This window comes from Hypanus sabinus, chromosome 11 (assembly GCF_030144855.1).
Source record: "Hypanus sabinus isolate sHypSab1 chromosome 11, sHypSab1.hap1, whole genome shotgun sequence".
Lineage (NCBI taxonomy): Eukaryota > Metazoa > Chordata > Chondrichthyes > Myliobatiformes > Dasyatidae > Hypanus > Hypanus sabinus.
Genome location: NC_082716.1, coordinates 69922633 through 69940135, shown reverse-complemented (window position 1 = coordinate 69940135; position 17503 = coordinate 69922633). Strand labels below are relative to the sequence as shown.

At 41.0% G+C, this 17503-nt stretch overlaps 1 protein-coding gene across 1 annotated transcript in view; it reads left to right on the top strand.

Moving 5' to 3' along the window:
* Nucleotides 1-1716: 1716 nt before the first annotated feature.
* The window catches only part of nr5a2 (nuclear receptor subfamily 5, group A, member 2), a 183414-nt gene continuing 167627 nt past the window's right edge, over nt 1717-17503 (top strand). The window contains exons 1-5 of the mRNA XM_059984676.1: nt 1717-1737; nt 2011-2139; nt 6423-6541; nt 7257-7398; nt 13391-14037. Coding sequence (XP_059840659.1) covers nt 2064-2139; nt 6423-6541; nt 7257-7398; nt 13391-14037 — 984 coding nt within the window. The 5' untranslated portion in view covers nt 1717-1737; nt 2011-2063. The remainder of the gene's footprint in view (nt 1738-2010; nt 2140-6422; nt 6542-7256; nt 7399-13390; nt 14038-17503) is intronic.

Genomic DNA, 17503 nt, shown 5'->3' with positions numbered 1-17503 from the left:
AGAATGGTAAACGAGAGTTACTCATTTGTACGCTTCAGAAACAACAATGCGATAACGACCCATCTTTAGTACTATTGATTAATAGATAAGTATCAACCAGGACTCTGGGGCTATCTCCCAGGATGGTATTCGAACATGCGTGTTGAGGAGATCTTAGTCTCCTACAGAAAGGACTTAGTTTAACGATTCACCCGAAACATCCGACGTAGCAGGTACTGGACTGTTGTTGGAAATCTAGATTTTCGTGTTCACACCCTCCGAACTCAAGCAAAAGAGCTGCGAGTGAGCCGCGGCTGACACCTCGGCTCATAACAGGTGAAACAACCACATCCTCTATGGTTATTTCTGCTTGTCACAACTCCAATCCACCCCCCACCCAGTAAAACGCCACTGTAAGAATAGAAGGTCTTTGGCCTTCAAAGTTAGTCAGCGGAAATGTAATTTTCGATTGCGTTCAATAATTTAAACAGGGAATATTCTGCAAGTATCAAAGTTGTAACATCGAATGCATTGCGCGGAAAATCCGTCTCCAAATTAAACTAAGTAGTTTATACGAGCAGAGTGGCGGATCGTTAAGACCTGACGCAGTGCTGGGTGATGCTGTGTGAGTCACCTGAAGATATTTCGCATTTCATTAACTTCCTTCAACATCCACTGTAAAATGTTCTTTAGATTCCCTCTAAGTATACACACTAAGTTGACGGGAACTGTAGATGTCAAGTTTGTATTCATGTGCGGAATTGTATTTCGGACGTCAATTCACACTAATAACACCATATATCTAAATACTGTAAAAGATTCTTCAAAATATTCTATAGTTTACCGAACTTGTATACGGGATAACATTCCAATAAGCATTATATATTTGTGCTGTTGAAGCATAATAAATGGAGTGTTAAATTTCTGATGCTTCATGGAAGACGTTGAGATCTGTAGAAGGAGTTGCGAAGAAAACGGAGTGCAATATCTCTATTTTGAAACATTGGCGATCTGATGCTTTGGGAACAGTTGATGTAAGTCTCTGAAGTAAAAGTAAAAAACGACAGCTTTGAACTTGTTGAATGTGTCGGTTCACACCTGTGCGGAGTTACCTGCTGAGCCCGCGTTATCTCGAATAATGCTGCACCAGTTCGGATTCAGGTTGATGTCTGCTCGAGTCCACATAGTCGGAACGAATTTCTCAAATCCGCACCTGTCTATCGAGTGACTGAACAGCCTGTATCTCACCTGATGCAAAGCCCATTTCAGCACAGAACTCGCTGATGTTTGTATTTAATTTTTCATTGAATGAAGTTAGGATGATGCAGGAATATTAAACAACGTTGTGAAGCTTATCATATTCTATAACATGCAAAGGGATTTATTAATGAATTAATAAAACTGCAGATACTGAATAAAAACAGAAAATACCGTAAACAGCAGGTCAGACCGCAGCGTTATGATTTCACCAGAATTAGTTTTTATTTGGATTTATTTAGATTGTGTTAATATCACAAATCACAGATACAGGGAGAGGTAGCAAGGATATTATTGTGATTTTATTTTTTAATTCCTTGTTCCTGGAGGACTGTTGATATTATGGAAGTGCAGGGGTGGGGCGGTGGTGCTGAGTAGAGGCGGTGCCCTTGGTGGTAACTGTGTCTCCATTGGTTCACTGAACCTGATGCTGGGTCCGGCTGAAGAGCCTATTGGTCAGTGGGCTCCGAGTGGCTTGTAATCAAGGCCGGGAAAGCGCGGGTGAGGAGGAAGCGAAAGATTCCAACTTCATACAACCTCTCAATGTATTAGAAACACGCGAGGCAGAATTGGCCTCTGTCAGTCTGATCTGGGGGGGGGGGGGGGGGGGGGGAGGGGAGGGATACGATGCCTTCCGATTTCTCTGCGATACACGTTAACCAGTGCAAACACACACACACTGACACACCGCTCGGTTAGTTGCGTTCGATCTCATCTGCAAGTCAAGCCAAGCCAGCCTCTTGTTTCTATCGCGCTGTGTCTTTCCCCGTTCAGGTCTTCGGGTACTGGACGCAGCGTCGCCCCACAGCCAGCCGGGGAATAGTGTCATGCTGCCCAAAGCCGAGGCAGAATCCATTGGCATTGCACGATCGCATGGGGAACGGATGCCCGAAACAATGCACGGTAAGGGAGCTGCGATTTCTACCGAACTGCTTGGCCAAGTTGATCGATTGATCAAACCGGTAAATCTGAAGACACGGAGGTGGGGAGGTGGGGTCTGGGGGCGTGCAATTGATATTGTAACCAAAGCACTTTGAGAGGAATATCAAGGCCGGTCACTCAAGATGTGTCCAACAATTGAAGTGTTACTAGTGAGGTCCTTAATTATTGAAAGCTGTGTACTTAATGAGCTGGGGAAATACCTGTTCCTATGAAAGGTGCGCAAGACAAAAAGCACAGCAGTAAGACCCTTCATTGGAGTGAAATTAGACACAGGCGCACCAAAGTTGTTGACAGAAAGAGAATGCACACTCGAGGTGCGTGAACCCGCGGCACCCTTACTAACAGTTTTGCAGATTATTTTCTTCTCTGCGTTAAACTGGTTTGTGATAAACTAGATCTCTGATGGGGGGAAAGAGCCGGGCTCATTCCAGTGAAGATCCCGAACGTTTGTAAAATCGAGGTGCCGCCGTTTTCGGCGCTGTAATCCCATAGTCAGCTGAGAGCGTTGAGCGGCGGCATACTTGAAACTTGGGCAGTTGTTGGATAGTTCTGACGGCCAAGAAAAAAAATACACTCCGATCTCACTGAGCGAAAGGCCGTGTAACTCTGAGTGGCTGCAGAGAGGTTCAAACGTCATTTTATTCAAAAAGAGACACGGTCCATTTCAAATAAACAGCAAAGATAATCATTCCGTGCACTCAGAGCTGAGAAATTGATTTCTACTCGTGGTTTTGACGTTTAAATGAACCTACGAAAGCCTAAGCCAATAGCATGTGGACTTGTGCCCAGGACACGTGCCCTCGTAAACTATTTTTTCTCGTGTTTCTGGAACCAAAAAAAATTCAGGATTCGATTTTAATTTTTCGTCGATGTGCTTTAACGTGAAGATGAGCGTGTTGCACTTTTTGGCGACTTTCGTAATAATTGTTCAATGGAAGTGACAAGTTAAGGCGCGCTATCTTGTCCTGCTCTCAGATCTGAACTACTCGTGCTTAATCTTTTGGCTTATTGAATCGCTGGATGCAACCCCGTTCACGTTTGCCCTCAATTCTCCCTGCGTGTAGGCACAATGAGAGGAAACGATGGTCCAACTCGCGAAAGGACTGTCTGCTTGGTGAGGTGAGCTGGGCACTTGCAAAGCCTGCTTTGTGAGCTTCTCCGTTTCAGTATATTATGCAGCTTCAATGAGTGTCCGTTCACCCGTTTAACAGTGGTGACAAGACGGGGAACCTAAAGGTTTCCTGCTTGCAACCATTAGTGTTCAACTGCAACGTGTGTAACTTTCCTTATCCTAAAGTTTGCTTTTCTTAACACTGCTGATCTGTTGTAACACCGGCTTCGAATCAGCAACGGAACTCTGTCGTCAACGTTCAATTTCAGGAAATCTACACTCTTCCTCCTTTGGTCATGCTTCCGATTCATCTGCTTGGAAGTGTGACTTCCAGTATGGTGTGCGCTTCGGCCTGATCACAGTGACCGGCAAACGGTGAGGGTCTTTCCTTCCGTCTGCCCGGAGTGCTGGGTTTCAGTTCAATTCCTTGGAATGCAGGAAGGAAACGAGCTGAATTCCATTGAATCGTGAATCTAGAAGCGTCAGGTGTCTGCTCTTTGCGAGGTGCCTGCATTTCTAAACTCGCCAGATGGCCATCCCGATTTTAACCATTGCTAAGTCTTTGCAAAGCACCTGTTTGGGTGGGAGGCACGTGCTCCTGTATGTTATTCCAACCACTTTAATTCAGAATATTACAATAGGCTTATAAATAACGGAGCCCGAAATAGATCAGCTCACATAGTCCTGGAAATAGCGTTGTAACAACGGGGAGTTTATCGGCTCGTAAAATGACGCGCCACTGCACTAAAGTTCATCCGAGTCGGTCCCTTGAACTTAAAAACATAAATGAATGGAAAAATAAAGCACTCGGGCGGATCATAATCGGGTGGCCACCTATTTCGCTCTGGTTCCCAAGTTGAATTTCTACATCCTACCCCAGAGGACTATAGATAGTTACGGGAGACTAAAGTGACTTGGTTAACACTTGCACTGATGTTATGGTTTAAGTGCCTAGTGCAGGCACATTAGAGTTGCCCTGTAATGAGACACACAATCCGTGGAATTTTCATATTTAGGAGTCCGCCGGCAATTTTTTTTTCGTGTTACTCCCAGAAAACGCGCAATATTAACATTTAACTTCTCAAGAGAGAGAGAGAAAACAAGTTTTAAAAGAATGTGAACTTTTACACCGTCAACACTGCCCGGGGCAGAAGGAAAGGATTAGACCGTTTACCATCGAATGCTTCGGTAATTGCAGAAATGATCGAAATATTTTCTTCTGTATTAACATTTCGCACCTCGCATCCTGGATGGATGCTTCACGCGCGCCCATTTTTCCAGCCATGTTTAGGGAAAATATTATACAAATGCTGTCATGCTTAGGGAAATGTTATCCTCTCACCCAGCACCCAGTTTTCCATCAATGACAATATTAAACATCAAGCCCTCGTTCATTCCGCGGATTTGCGCTGGTTGACGGGGCGTGTGATTAAAACAGAACTCAACCAAGGTTTAAATATATCTTTATAGAAATGCTGTACGGCGGATCCCAGACAATTAGCTTCATAATCCAGCCAATATGTTTTTACCGTGTGACTTACTTACTCACTGAAATGCCGCATTTAAATTGTTTCACATCACTATTTTGCGATGATAAATGTTAAATTTCACGTGAACAGAATTCCATTTGGAATCCTGCGAGCCGTCCCTGTTGTACTTGTCAATTATCCTGTGCCCCGATCTGAACCAAATCGCAGACAATCCATGGCAATTGCTGACCTGCAATTAAACTCAGATGACAAATATCTGAGGACAAATATTTACCCCGCCAGAAAGACTCTCGGGGGGGGGGGGGGGGCAATTCTTGCGGTAGTTTTGTGGCCTGTGCGACTCTGCTTCGATTTTGGTCGCTTATTTATTCAGAGGGACTGAAAAGGTAAGGTTCAGGCAGCTCATAATGAAGGATCTTAAAGATGAGGCTTAAAGGTGAGATTCTGACAGCTTTTAATTGAAAGGTGAAGTCTGGATGGCCTAAATAAATTGTGCCCCCAAACAGAGCTCAAGTCACTAAATTTTCTGTAATCCAATAGGAGCGAGGTTGCTAAAAGAAAATCCTCCCAGTAAACCTGGATTTAGCCGTTTGGAGCTTTTGGCAAGACTGAGTGCAGTATCTGTAAGGATCCCATATCAGCAGGGATGAAGTTGAGGGCGCTTAAGTCGTGTGCGCGGCAAGGATTCCCGAGAGCAGGGGTACCGCGTCAAGGTGTGCTAGTATCAATGCGTTGCGCCCAATCGATGTTTTTTGCTCTGCAATAGAAGTGTGGTCCATCGTTTCAAATTGGACAAAGTGAAATGGTGTATTCTGTAATTATGCGGTACCATCCCGAGTCTGTGTTCCCCATATGGATGGCAATGTTAGCGCAAAATATCCCCACCCCACCTACCCCAGCCCAGTCCCCGTTTCCTGAAATCCACGTCCCGTGTATCCAGTGAATTCTACAATAACACCCCTCCGGACACACAAAATAATCTCATTGAGCAGCTGCCTGAATATCTGCTATTATCTCATCCCCATAAAGTTTTCATTCAAAAGTTATTTACATTTTATTGCAGTCACCTATCCGCTGACGCCAAGCACCTAAGTCAGTCTGAGGGCAGAGAACCACCCTACTTGCCCGAATTTCAGTTCTTGAAAGTGGCCCGAAATTGACGAGCTTAGTGTTGAGGAAAAAAAGGATACAACATTTTTAGCAGTCAGTTTCACAAGGTGCGTTACTATTACCTGCACGTTTTGTTTTCCTGCGCCGGCTTTCTATAAATAAAATTTAAAAGATTCCAACTCCTGTAATGCGGTGGTCATTAGCTGTGCATTTTATGGTTGCCACAGTCTGTCAGCGAACCCTCTCTTGTGTAATCACCCCCACCCCCTCCACACCTTTCTCTGATGTGTCCTTCAAGGAATAAATTGCTTGTGTGTACACTCCCGCCTAGCGCACGCCCGCGCATTCTCCGCCCGCGCTCACTGCCAACCATTCCCGATCGATCGCCTGTGAATTTAGCGGAACTGATTTATACCCCGGTGGGGTGTAATTAAAACTACCCCCTCCTTCCCCACCCCAACACCACCCGCCCACTAACTCGCAGACGCACCAAGTAGCATCTGAAGGAGTGCCGTTTGATTTTGTTTCCGCAGCCACCCAGTTTAAGATGATGGAGTATGCCTACGATGAAGATCTGGACGAGCTGTGCCCGGTCTGTGGTGACAAGGTCTCCGGATATCACTACGGGCTCCTCACCTGCGAAAGCTGCAAGGTTAGTTGCCTCGCTCTTTCTCCGGCCATGTGTTTTGGGTTCGCCTTCCGCGGTCCAAGTAGGGCATTAGTCCTTGGCGGCGTGTGTTTAACTCTTCCTCCCATGATTTAATCAAGTTTAACTCACTTTTAGTCAAAGCTGCTCTAGCTTGCACAGACGAGAAAGTTGAATCTATTTCATTGCAGCTTCCTCCCGGCCGATTAAGTGACCTTGGGGTGGGAGTAAATAATCTTGTTAACAGCAGTTCACACTCTTCGCTGAAGATACAGCCAGTACGGTGAAAGTGCGAAACCTGTGCAGGTTTAAAGAGGTGAAGTGAATGAAACGATTCTTGGAGTCCGCGACGTGATATTTACAGGGACAAACTTACAGCCCGTTGCCAGAATATTGCTGGAGTATCGAACAGCTCCGCTGTGATGTTCTATTAAAGTACTGGAGTGCATCTGTTGCTGACCTTGTGCGCATTTAAATCCCGACAAACGCCAGCCCATCGCTGTGCTCTACCCAGCAGAGCGTTCGTATCGCTCGCTAGAGATGCCATTTGCTTTCTCAATCAGGCAATCGCCCCTAAATAAAACTCTTTAAGTGACGAGATGCCCCCCACCTCGGTATCACAGTGGGAGAAGCGGCCGCGCTTTTAATGTGTGCTCCACAAGGGAAAGATGAAACTCGCTGCAGTGTGACTACCCCCCTCTCCCCTCTCGTTTCTTTTAAGGGTTTCTTCAAACGCACAGTTCAAAATAACAAAAGGTACACGTGTATAGAAAACCAGACCTGTCCGATCGACAAAACCCAGAGGAAGAGATGTCCCTATTGCCGCTTTCAGAAATGCCTCAATGTCGGGATGAAGTTAGAAGGTAAGGCCCATCAGAACTAACCTGGGGCTCGTCGGTCGGAGTTTAAAGTGATGCCGCCTGGGAATATTGAACATCAAAGCGGGGCAGCCTTTTATTTTGTTTTCCTCTAACTTACAGTTAATATGCGTTGGTGCTTAAATTGTAGTGTAAACTCAACTCTTTCCCCCTCCCCCTTACTGCAGACCCGCTCGATTACATTTACAGACTCCAGCCCGGAGTGAAGTTTTGTTTAAGCAGATCTGAAGCACGCAGAAGGGAGTCTCTCAGAATTACAAACGCGCGGTGTTTGCTTACTTGTGCCAAATTTGAAACAGACACAGAGAACTCCTGCACAAAAAAGCGGATTCTGTGGATGTAAATTCAATAGAGGAAAGAACGGACTGCGGCTCCTTTTATTGAAACGAATAGAAGGGAAGTTCGAGGTCTATAGTACTTCACCCAAAGTGTCGGTTGGGGTTACTGACATTAAAACAATTCAGAAGAAGCTAACCCTTTCTCTTTCACGTCAAATTAGCCGTTTAGTTTTTTTCTCTTTAAAAAAAGAACAATAACTATAATTGATTCAAATTTCGTGGTTTCCGCAAATTAGTGATGGAAATGGTGGCATGTTAAGTGTTGCCATCTACTTCGTAAAATTTTAACGTGTTGTTAAAGGCTATTAGTTGAAAGCAATTGCTGTAAAAGATGTTCCTTTTATAACTGTTGTTCAGAAGTTCTCAGAGCCATACTTGAGCCCACCATACAATATTTTTGCATCCTTTATAAAGCTAATCGCAACCTCAGAGCCCCGCTGACTGCGAACCGCGCCGCTTCTGAATTGCGGCTCACTGACTGTTATAGATTAGCCGGCCGTGTTAGCGATCAAATTCCAAGTGTTCGACGACTGCACCGTTTAACCTCAAGCAGTACCAGAACGAAAACAGGCGAAGATGTACAGCATGTAGGCGGCGACGGCAATTGGTAGCACTCTTTCGGTGGTTCTGGGTTTAAGTCCAATTTCAAAGATTTGATTCCTGAAACCCACTCCAGCTCAGTGCTCAGTTACTGTCGAGGTGTAAAATGAAGGTTCCGACCGCTCCAGCCGCTGAAGATAAAACTTTACGGTTGTATTTGAGAGATGAGCGAGGTGGGGTGGGGGAGTTATGCCCGGACTAACTGATGTTTATCGCCCCCCCCCCCACCAGTCTGGTCCTTGCCATGTTGTTTTGCGTGGGAGCTTTCCTCGCAAAGTTTCTCACAAAGTGATAACTTCAGAAAGTTTCTGACTGGTTTTAACCTGCCTTGGGAGAGTGAACCGCGCTGCAACGATAAAATGCTGGAAATACCGATCAGATCGGACAGCGTCTCTGGAGAGAGAGCCAGTGCCCACCTATCAAGGCAGTAACTTCACATGATTTCTGCCTCTCTCTCCACAGAAGCTGCCTGACAGATTCTCTTCCAAAACTTGCAACTGTCATTATCCAATGATATCCCTCTGGGCACTCCACTAGGTGAGGGACATCCGGCATCTGGCTGAGCTGTTCAATCTGTTAGCTCTATGAGTACTGAAGGCCTTTTTGAAGAGTCTAAAAGCCTCTCTAGTACCCAAAGAGTGTCCAAAGACACCTCAAAATTTAAAGATAATTGATTTTGACAGTTATTTCTGAATAATGGAGACAGAAATTATAGCAATTACTTCTATAAAAATATTAATTGCCAGATGGAATCAGACCATGGTTCTAATATATCTAAAATGAAGCTACAATAAATCCTTCTCTTGTCAGCTCCATCAAATAGATTTTGAGAACTGATTTCAAAATCATCCTAAAGTATCCCTTCCTTCATCCCTGTCATTCCATCCCATCTTTTAGTGTCTTGCCACATCAATCCTGCAGGACATGGTAATGAAATGGTTAAATTATTGTGTAAGCAATTAGAGTTCTGGACCATTGATCCTTGAATATGACTTTGAATCCCTCCACAGCAGTTGAGGAATTTAACTTCAAGTAAATATGGAATTTTAAACAAAAATAATCTTGCCAGTAATAATCATGGAACCATGGCCTTGTCATAAAAGTCATGTTTTGTGAATATTGCTCAGGGAATTAAGTCCATTATTTTACCAAGAAAGAGAAGTGAGCCCAGCTTCACCAGTGTGGTCGATTCTTTTTTTTTCATCGACCTACAGCATGAAATTGGCTCTTCTGGACCTTCGAGCTGTACCGCCTGATTTTAATCCTCACCTAATCATGGGACAATTTACAATAACCAATTAACCTACCAACTGGTACATCTTTAGACTGTAGGAGGAAACCGAATCACCCGGGGAAACTCGTGTGGTCATGGAGAACTTACAGACTCCTTACAGGCAATGGTGGGAATTGAACCCCAGCAGCCTGTACTGTAAAGCGTTTTGCTAACCACTTCAGTGCTACCGCGCTATCCATTTGTATCAAGGAGAATTAGGGGTAAACAATAAGTATCAACATTACCTGTGACTCTACATTTAGTGAAATATTTTTAAAATAGCAGTATCAATCTAGCATTTTTCCCTATACCAGATCTCACTACACCCTATCCCACCTCCTTCTGCCTCATTTTAGTATCAAAGTTCAAAGAGAAGTTATTATCAAAGAACATACATGTCACCATACCAACCTGCGATTCTTTTTTGTTGTGAGCATGCTCAGTAGATCCAGGAAACATAATAGAATCAACGAAAGGCCTTACCCCACAGGACAGATAACCAATCAGTGTGCAAAAAACAACAAACTGTGCAAATACAAAGAAGAAATATTGATAATAAATAAAAGAAAAATAAATATCGAGAACATAAGTTGAAGGTTCTTTGAAGGTGAGTCCATAGGTTGTGGGAACAGTTCAGTGATGAGATGAGTGAAGTTAATCCCTCTGGTTCAAGAACCTAATAGTGAGGGGTAATAACTGTTTTGGAACCTGGTGGTGTGTGTCCTGAGGCTCCTGTACCTTCTTCCTGATGGCAGCAGAGAGAAGAGAGTGTGTCCTGGATGGTGGGGGTCCCCAATAATGAATGCTACTTTCCTAAGACAAAAATCCTTGTAGATGTGCTCAGTGGTGGGGAGGGCTTTACCTGTGATGGACTGGGCCATATCTACAACTTTTTGTAGGATTTTCCATTAAAGAGCATTGATATTTCCAGACCAGACCATGATGAACCTGTCAATGTAATTTTCACCATGTACCTATGGAAGTTTGTCAAAAGTTTTAGATGTCACACCAATTCTTTGTAAACTTCTAAGGAAGCAGAGGCACTGCTGTGCCTTCTTTGTAATTGCACATACATGCTGGGCCCAGGTCAGATCCTCTGAAATGATTACACCAAGGAATTTAAAGTTGCTGATCCTCTCCACGTCTGATCCTCCGATGAGCACTGGTTCATGGATCTCCAGCTTCCTCCTTCTAAAATCAATAATCAGCCCTGAAGGGTGGTACCCTTCAGCCAGATTTTCCCTCCTATATGCCGACTTGTCACCACCTCTGATTCAGCCAACACTAGTGGCGTCATCAGGAAACGTCAATACTATCTAATAAAGTTCCATTCCATTGTACATTATGTAGTAGCAGTCAGGATTTTTCAAGTCTTTATGTACATTTTGCTGGCCACTAGCTCTACTGGAAAATACAGTTTTGTTGCCCCCGAAGTCTTGTTTTGCTCAAATGTAAAAAATAAAATGTTTTTACAGTTATATTTAAGTATCATTACAAGGAAATGTGAACAATTTTCAAGGCAGGGTATATATTTTTTATTTACCTTTATAAATTACTTTAATTTTACCAAATTTCCTCATCTTTCTGGGCTACATCTCTGCATTATGTTTTTCTTGATTCTCATTTCACATTCCTCTACACTTAATTTACATCATTCTATACCAATGCACATTAACCTACATTCTTCAGTTCATTCCCTATTTATATGTAGCATTTGGTATCAATATGTCAACACACAACCTCACTTCGTATGACCCTTACAGACATAAGGAATTAGGAATAATACATAGAATAGGAATAATAATAATATCTGAAATCACTTATAAATGCTTGCTAATCAATGTGAGCTCTCACTTGTGCTTCAACCTACTATAAAGTTAACAGTAATTTTCTGCCTCCAGTGTAAAGCATTTTCCATGTTGGTTGATTATTTAATCTCATGTACAAATCAATCAAAGATATTCAGAATAATTCTGTCAATGTGTAGTTAATTGATTCCAACAAAAACAAACAATTTGAAGGAATATTTTGAGAAATTTCTGCTCTTTAATCTTTTATTACTTGTATTATGTAAGGCTTAAATTTCTTGGGTGATCTGCCCTGTTACATTAATATATGGTCAAGATTTCAAGATGACCCTTGAATTAGCTCCAAATGAGCACATTCATATCAAAAATGCATACTACCCCAATTGCAATATGTTTTTATTTAAATTTCTGAAAAAATTGATATCTCAAAAAAATTCTTTATATGGTACCTAGCAAATGTAGAATTAATCAATCCTGAGGTCAGTCTGAGAATAAATAACTTCCCTTTTTAATAGTTGCAGAAACATTTCACATTTAGATTTGACCACTGAAACATCCTGAGCAAATATGATGCAGAGTTGATTTTTTTTTTGTAAATGTACTATATGTATTGGTGGTTAATAATGAATGAGTGAACTATTACTGGGACACAAATGGAAACACTTGACTAGATTTCATGAAGCCAGGAATGTTTTCCCAGAGGAACTCACAATTAGTTACCGATCTGCATTCTACCCCTGTAGATTCAGTTCTCCCAACCATCAAAAGTTCTTGAAATGGATATGCAAAGCCTAGAATAAATATTTAATGTGGTACTAATTCCTAAGATGAACCAAAAACCTGTTTGCAATCTCAGGTGTACATCTCAGTGGTCTCAATAGGTCGCGTAGCTGTCAAATGTTCCGGTTTTGCCCTGGTCACCAACAGCCTCAGTGAGAACATCGCAAAGGCAGTGAGACCTGCTCATTGCCGACAGATACTCCTGTGACAGAGATGATTAAAATTACTCCCAAGGCATTCTTTGAATTGGATTTGTTTTAATTATTTTTAATTCCAGGGATATTAGAATATACTAAATTGAACCAGGACTCGCATTGAGCTTATTTTTTTTCGCATGGAAAATATTACAATGGTGCATTGCTACTGCATATCACTATTTAAAGGAAAGGAGGAGGAAACAGGCAGAAATACAAATGCCATATTGTAAGGAGCTGAAACAGAAATAACAAAAAAAATAGGCACAAGGAAATAGAAAAAAAGTAATGCATTTGTAAAAGATAAATTAAAAGTTTGAAAGGAACCCCTAATGCAACCTCTGCAAAAAGCAACCTTTTTTTTATTTTAAAGTATTTCTTTTACCCGCACACAGGAAATGTAAGATCATTTAAATGCAGATAAACTCTGTAAATGGATTTCTAAGGAAGAAGCCTCCATCAACATTGAAGCATAAGAGACTGATTAATATATTTTATACACAGTTACTGCATACATTAGTGTTCCTTCGTGCCACTGTCCCATACTACTATTTTGCCTCCATGTTGATCAGTACATTTCATACTTATAGGCACACCTATGCAGTCACGACTGTGTCTGATCTGTTGAGTTGAAATCTATTCTTCCATATAAAAAACTGCAAACTGTGCTGAAGCGTAGTCTAAAGCACAGATTTTCTATGGTATAAAAATTAATATTTTGATCAAAAATGATCAGCCTGTTAATGGTAAAGTACCACTCCAGCCAGAGAGTATTAAATTTGCATTCTGTAAATTGGAATACACGAACTGTGGCCTGTAACTGATGTTCTTGCATTGGTTTTAAAGTGTACAATATTTACTTCCGTACTTCTTTATTATTTTAGAGTAATGCTGTCTGAGAAACAATTCAAACACAGATCTTGTATTGCTTTTTCGGTCACCCAATAGATTGATTTTTTTCTTAATAAACTATGTATTCCACAGCTGTAAGAGCTGATCGCATGCGTGGAGGTCGAAACAAGTTCGGGCCAATGTACAAGAGGGACAGGGCTCTGAAACAGCAGAAGAAAGCTCTGATTAGAGCAAATGGACTTAAGCTAGAAGCCATGACTCAAGTGATGCAAACAATGCCGACAGACCTGACAATATCTTCTGCTATCCAGAACATCCATTCAGCTTCTAAAGGCCTACCTCTAAACCACCCTGCCTTGCCTCCAGCAGACTATGACCGAAGCCCATTCGTCACATCTCCAATTAGTATGGCGATGCCAACTCATGGCAGTCTGCAAGGCTATCAGACCTATAGTCCTTATCCGAGTCGTACTATCAAGTCAGAATATCCTGACCCTTATACTAGCTCGCCAGAGTCTCTAATGGGCTACTCTTATATGGACACCTATCCAAACAGCTCTCCATCTAGTATCCCACATCTTATAGTGGAACTCTTGAAGTGTGAACCAGATGAACCACAAGTGCAGGCGAAGATCCTGGCCTACCTGCAGCAAGAACAGGCAAGCAGGGGAAAACATGAAAAGCTCAACACGTTTGGGCTCATGTGTAAGATGGCAGATCAAACCCTGTTCTCTATTGTTGAATGGGCCCGAAGCAGTATATTCTTCAGAGAACTTAAGGTATGGCAATAATTTTGTACTGTTGATTGTATGTCAGTGCATCTGAGAGAAATAGAGATCTGAGCAGCTATGATATAGTAACAGTGAAACATCCGCATTTTGATCAGGCAAAATTCTATTTCCAAGAAAGCCATTGTAGTAGATTTCCATCTGTGCCATTTGGGTAGAAATGATCACCTTGGGCATGATGCTGCATGGGAAATCTGAAGGCGAAGACTGAGCACCCTTCTAAATGAATGGAACAAAAATCCAAATGAATCAAAATATAAACTGCACACTTTCAATAAATCACATCTCCCTCAACCCTGCAACACTAGTTTCCCACTCTGAGATTTATATCATGTATAGTGTGTATGGAATAGCTGAAACATGAAATTAATTTACAGTTGTATAGCGATAAATTTATATTTGTTTGTTTGTTGCCACATCTACTTTTTACTATGGATATTAAGTGAGAAAATATATACATTCTATATTTTACATATTGTCCGCTATCATTCATATTAAAAATAGAATTTGCTTAAGTTAGCTATTAAAAGTCATCGCTTCAAAGTGCATAAACAAAATTAGGTGTAAGTTCACCACTAATATTCAGACTTCCATTACTTTTAAAAATAATGGACCTAGATTTTATGTTTATAAGGAAAATGTTTTCTAATTAGGATGTTCATTTGAAAAACAAAACATTCTGAAATGTCTAATTTTATATTTTGAGGATAACTTACCATGAGAACTTCAATTGTGTAGTCCTGAAAAATTCTCAGTTCTGTCTACTTTATATTATTCATGACTGAAGAAAAATACATTTGAAAAACTGGCATTTTGATATTTTCTACTTTTTGTGCAGAATTGTAGTGCGTGAACAAGACATTCTGTGTGTGGTCAACATTATATTTAGTAAACCTTGGAAGTTGTGATCTTTCGTTCGATTCACTGCCTATGACTCAGGTCTAACTACAAAAGGAGATCTCCCTAGTTGGCTGCAGAAAGATTGCCACATTAAAATAGCTGTCATGAATGATCAGACTTTCTGGAAAAATTAGCTGTGGATCCTTTTCAAAATAGTATGTGTTTAAGTAATGTACTAAAAGTGTTTGTACAGTATAAGTAGGTAAGGCTTGAATTTTTTCAGTCAGTTTGGGTGGAGGTCTTTATTTTGCCATTACTTTTGGTAAAATTAGGTTGCCAAAACAACTTGGCAACTGCTTCAATTTGATAAATTGCAACTAAATTAATAATAGCCACTAAATAACATCTGTGTGTCCAAAGTCATCCATTGTTACTGCATTGTTACTAACCAGTTTTTTTTTAAACTACAGAATTACCAAATCAGGTCTGAGACAAATCTACTTTATGTTCACAATGTAATTGGTCTGTAGTTTATGGACATTATCGCATCATAAAAGTATTAATAACACCAGGATTTATCATTGTAAAGAGCAAGAAACACATTTTTAAGTAGGTTTTCAGGAGTGCTTTTCAGTAATCGTTAAGAAAAAACCTAAAACTTCAGATCCTACATGTGTACTGGTTATTTAAATCGTTCATTACACCTCCTTGGGGCTAATCTTTTGGGGGAAGCACTGAACTACTATAGAATGCCACAAATGATAAGATACAGGCATCCTGGTTTTACAATACCATTAATTTTTATTTTCTTTGTTTTCAAAACGAAACAGGCTCTGGTTCATTATCACTCATTTTAATCAATATGTGTAACAACAGACCACATAAGGAAATTGCAACAGTACACAGCGGGTGTATTCTGGTGATTAATGACAGGCTAGCTGTAATTCCAGATCACACCAGAATTTAGGTATTTATATATCAAAGTACTTCTTAAAAAGTTACAACCTAATGATGTTGGCCATGACTCAGGGTGTCATATCCTCAGTTCTGAGTCAGCAGCCAAAGGTTCAATTCCTCCAGAGGATCTCAAACACCTAATGTTCAGAGGGGACTACAAAGCAAAGTGGTGGAGTACTGTACTGTTTGTGGTGTTGCGTGGGGCTTTATCCTTTTGAAAATCAAAGGTCTTTGCTCGTTGTTGTACCAAGACTTAATTATTTTAAATACTTGACAATTAAAGGCATTATTTGTCTCCTCCATAGACCTGATACCCAAATGACCTTGTGATCACTCATTGATAAAATTTCTTATTTACTGTCTAGTCTCTGATCACTAACAAGAAAATTGCTACTGGATCATATGATAAGTGCTGATCATCTTTTCAGTGAGGTATCATCCCCCAGTTATACAAGTTGGTTTATCATCTGTATAGTTTCCCTACAATAATGAAAAGCTCGAGTTCTTATTTCCCACTTGCACCAGCATTGAAAGTATGAATAATAAATCACATTAAAGGCTAAAAGCAATGGACCCTCTTATATAGAAGGTAACTGAGTTATATCAAGAAGCATGGGGCAATAGTTGCAATACCTCAATCAATTCTCATTGCTGACCCCCATTAACGTGGGCCAGGCAAGATGCCAGAGCTACTTGTACAACTCCTGGACAGTTCATCATTTGGGAAGGAAGGAAATCTGGCCGGGAACAAACTCATATCAACCTCTAGCAGCCTATTAAAGGGAACAGGTGAAATAAAGTTGAGAAAGCCAGCAAGAGAATAGCAGACTGCAATGGAAATATTAAGAGGAGTCTGTTTAGTTAAACTGGTACAAATGTATGGATAGAAAAATATAATTTTTCAGATGAACTCCCAATATAATTCACCCAAAACCTTGCATAATATACAAACAGCTGTGTTTCAAGCTGCACTACCCAATGTTTAGCAGCAAGTCAAGAAAAAAATGCCAGCAACACTAACTGTAAAACATCTTTGGGCCCCCGTGTTGCATCACCTGAGTCTGATATGAATATGTTACGTAGGTGCTCACCTGATTCAAACCGTTTTTCAATTGACTAATTAAATAAATCCAGCAGCTGTTTTTTTTCTTTTGTCGATTCTGTCTCTAATACCCATAAATCAACAACAACATGTTAAAAATTAGACTTCTCACTCAACTTCTGGCTATTGAATTGCTCATTAGCTCACGGGTGAGCTACTTATCGCTATTTTTATTATTATTACTTATAACTCGGCTGGCTATTTATTAAGGGAAATGTATCATCTGTGTGCAAGATATTATCAATGCAAGTTTTTCTCTGTTGAAAGGAACTTTAAACTTCAAGTCTAACTAACTCCAGTCTACTAAAAAAAAAGACAATTACAGTTTATAATGAATGCTTTATACGTACAGTGCATGAGCATTTTTGGCAAGCTTTTAGTCACTGTGTGGTGAAGAATCGCCATGATTTGATCAAACTGAGATGGGCTAACAAAATTGACACCGAGGAATTTCTTTCTGAATATGATCAAAAACCCTTTCCTATAGCTCAATGTACAAGGACCATCCTTTCTTACTACTTACAAACAGTTTGAACCTATTTTCTTGCATTATTCCTA